General features: G+C 39.3%; 1 protein-coding gene across 11 annotated transcripts in view; it reads left to right on the forward strand.

Annotated features, from left to right (window-relative positions):
• LOC122557714 (liprin-beta-2-like) overlaps nt 1–3,070 on the forward strand; it is a 274,073-nt gene extending 271,003 nt beyond the window's left edge. For 4 of the 11 annotated variants that reach the window (XM_043705608.1, XM_043705613.1, XM_043705609.1 and 1 more), the window contains one exon: nt 2,421–2,903. In XM_043705608.1, the coding sequence (XP_043561543.1) occupies nt 2,421–2,498 (78 nt within the window). In that variant the 3' untranslated portion in view covers nt 2,499–2,903. Of the gene's footprint in view, nt 1–2,420 lie in introns of all 11 variants that reach the window. The other 7 variants (XM_043705617.1, XM_043705618.1, XM_043705612.1 and 4 more) reach the window with 5 other exon arrangements.
• Nucleotides 3,071–3,458: the final 388 nt, after the last annotated feature.

Here is a 3,458-nt window from a genome sequence, read left to right on the forward strand (position 1 = left end):
AGGGTTAATGCCCGAAACGTCGATTCTCCTGTTCCCTAGATGCTGCCTGACCTGCTGCGCTTTTCCAGTAACACATTTCCATCTCTGATCTCCAGCATCTGCAGACCTCACTTTCTCCACAAATGAAACAGGACCACTGCATTCAGCCTTGAGCTGCTAAGTGGCAAGTAGCATAACACATTTCCATCTCTGATCTCCAGCATCTGCAGACCTCACTTTCTCCACAAATGAAACAGGACCACTGCATTCAGCCTTGAGCTGCTAAGTGGCAAGTAGCATTCGTGCGAGGACATGGCTATCTTTGATAAAAGATGATCTAGTCATCCTACCCTTGACAATCTCTGAAACCCCACTATCAACCCTCTCAAGGTTCCCATTGTGCACTGTCTCATAAATATGGCTATATGAGCAGACTGGAGGCTAGGAATTCTGCAATGCAAAGCTATTCCCTGAATCCTAACTGCCATCTACAAAGCAAAAGTGGAGTGTAATTGAATACTCTCTTCACCTAAATGCGTGCAGCTCCAACTGCATTCAACATTGTTCAGAATAAAGCAGTGTGCTTGATCAGCACTCCACCAACTAATTTAAATGTTCACACCATTCGCCACCAACACACTGACAGCAGTGCACACCATATCCATGATGCACTGCAGCAAGACAATAAGCCTCCTCTGACATGACCTTCCAAATGTGTAACCGCTAACACCTGAAGGGGAAAGGCAGCAGAAACAAGGAAATATCACCACCTGCACGTTTCCCTCTAAGCTACACATGATCCAGATTTGAAATTCTGTTGCCATAAATGTATCAAAATCCTGGAGTTCCCTCCCTGACAGTATTGTGGTGCATCTAGACCAAAAAGGCAGCTTGCCACCACTTTCTCAAGGGAAGGATAACATGTATTGGCCTTGCCAGCACCATCTACATCCCATGAAAAATGTGGAAAAAACAGTAGCCCTTTAACCATGAATTCTGTGAGCAACCAACATGAACAATCACAGTCTTAAATACACTCAATCACTCAACATTCTCAAATGTGAGGCAAAGATTCCCATGTTTCTGAATGACAGTTTCTCCTTATCCCATTCTCCTTTATTCCCTGACTGTGTGACAGGAGAAACATTATCTCGGCATCTATTCTCTCAAGCTCTTTAGGGACGTTATTCAATCCGGTCACAATGAAAGTCCACTTTGGCAAAGTGCACATCCTTAGGCCTATTGAAACCCTTAAGTGACCAATTATTGCTCACTTAAGGCCCTTATTCCATAGAATGCACTGGGTAGTGGTAGGCAACTGCGAGAAGGAAGGCCATTTTCTTTAACACATCTGATTAAAACAAAGGAAGATGGCTGCAACATTTCTGAAGATGTTGTCTAAGCAGTATGTACCTATTCTATAAAATTCAAACATTCTTATTTAACACCATCACTTTTATGCTTCAAGTCCTTTATGGATCCTCCAATACTATAAAATTTCTTCCCTCAAGCTTTTCAAACACTGTCGAGGGTGTGGTGCTGGAAAAGCACAGCAGGTCAGGCAGTATCTGAGGAGCAGGAGAATTGACATTTCAGGCAAAAGCCCTTCATCAGGAAGGATTTTATTCAAATACTGGACTAGTCTCCTATGTATCCTTTCACTTCAATCTACCATTGGCAGCTATACCTTCAGCCACATGGGCCAATTTTCTGAAATTCTCTCCATTTCGACTCCACCTCTATCTTGCCATCTACTTTAAAGTGACCCTCTATTTATCAATCCCATTTTGACAATCCGTCTTAACAGCTCCTCTGTTTCTCATGCATAGATTCTTTTTTTTTTAACTTTCGTTGAAAAGGTTGGCCTTTAACAGACTGTGAATGGCAATCACCTGCCATTCACAGTGAGCATTGATAGGCTGGTGACTGGAGATATTTGGCACACTGTCAAAGCTATTGACAAGGTAACATCCGTGGACATTCAGATCTTTTTCCAGACCCACCACCACCACACCACCCCACCCAGGCAGTGTATTCCAAATCTTTGCTTAAAATTACATCCTCCTCTGGTTCTTTTGTGAATTCCCTTCAAACTATGTCTGCTGGTTAAAGAATGTTGCTGTGTTGGCAGTTAACACAATTCTATATGCCAACTCATTCAAAAGCATATCTGGTTGTTATCACATTGCTATTTCTCAGATCTTGCTGTGTGCAAATTGACTACTATATTTCTGCATGAGCACACTTTAAAAACATTTCATTAACTGCAAAGTGTTATAGGACACCTTGAGACTGTAAAAGGCAATATTCAGATGCTGTTTCTTTCCTTTTATTGCCTAGTTTACAAATAAGTGTGTGTTGCTAATGGTGACGAGCAGCTGGACTCCATTCACATGTTAGTTGACTTATGTTCTAACTCTGCATATTGCTCCTGCTTTCAGACCCTGCTGACGCAAGATGAATCACCAAGCTACAGTTTTGAAACACTGTTTACAAAGGAAGAGGAGCACCATTATTAACATTATGGGTGTCCAAATCTTGTACCTCCTCTTTGTGAGGCCCGATACCTACAAAGGCATTGGCATTCAGGAGATGTTGCACTAGAAATAAATTATAAGTTGTCATGTTATTTAGTAGAACTGTGTTTCTGTAATGTTTCAGTCAAATGCCTAAATTTGGTTATCAAAATATAACCTTGTCTTTTGGAGCCAAGATGCTAACTGGTACGAATTTATAACATAGCCAAAATGTCTATGTTTAAAACCTAATGTTATGTGATTATGACTTCTGGGATCTTTGACAATTTTTTGGTTACATATACATCTATCTTGTCAATGAAATGATTGTGCTTTGAGTAATTAATTATTTTTAAGTTAATTGTGTTTTATGTAAATTAATTTTCTACTCCCTTTGTCTAAATGATTTTTATTTTTCAATATTCTTTGAAGGTCTTATTTCTTATAGGCAAATTTTCCCCTTATTTTATACAAAAGTCCAATTAAAATGGTAAAAGAGTAAAATGGTTACTGTGGTAAAGGAGTGAAATCGTTTCTCTCCAGAATAGATGAGATACCTGAGATATTGTTTAATAAATTAAAATGGAATATTAGAATAAGCCTTTCGTTTAGTGACTTTAATGCCATTTGATGGGGTCCTTGCGCATCTAATCAGGAGAGGTGGGGGAAAGTGATAAAACTATGCATAAATTTACTAATAAGTAATAGTCATCATGAATAATATTTCTGTCTGATGAAATGTAAAAGAAAATTAACTCTGATGATTCAGGTAAACACATAGAGACCTCATCAGTTTCCTGGAGATGCACAACCAGTTACAAGCATACAATTTAGGACCATAAGTAGACCCTTGATCCTGCTCCATCATTCAATATAATCAGAGCTGATCAGATAATATCGCATTCCATTCCATTCCAGATAATCTTCCGGCATTACGACCTTTCTTAGCAATCAAAAATTTAT

This window comes from Chiloscyllium plagiosum, chromosome 16 (genome assembly GCF_004010195.1).
Source record: "Chiloscyllium plagiosum isolate BGI_BamShark_2017 chromosome 16, ASM401019v2, whole genome shotgun sequence".
Classification (NCBI taxonomy): domain Eukaryota; kingdom Metazoa; phylum Chordata; class Chondrichthyes; order Orectolobiformes; family Hemiscylliidae; genus Chiloscyllium; species Chiloscyllium plagiosum.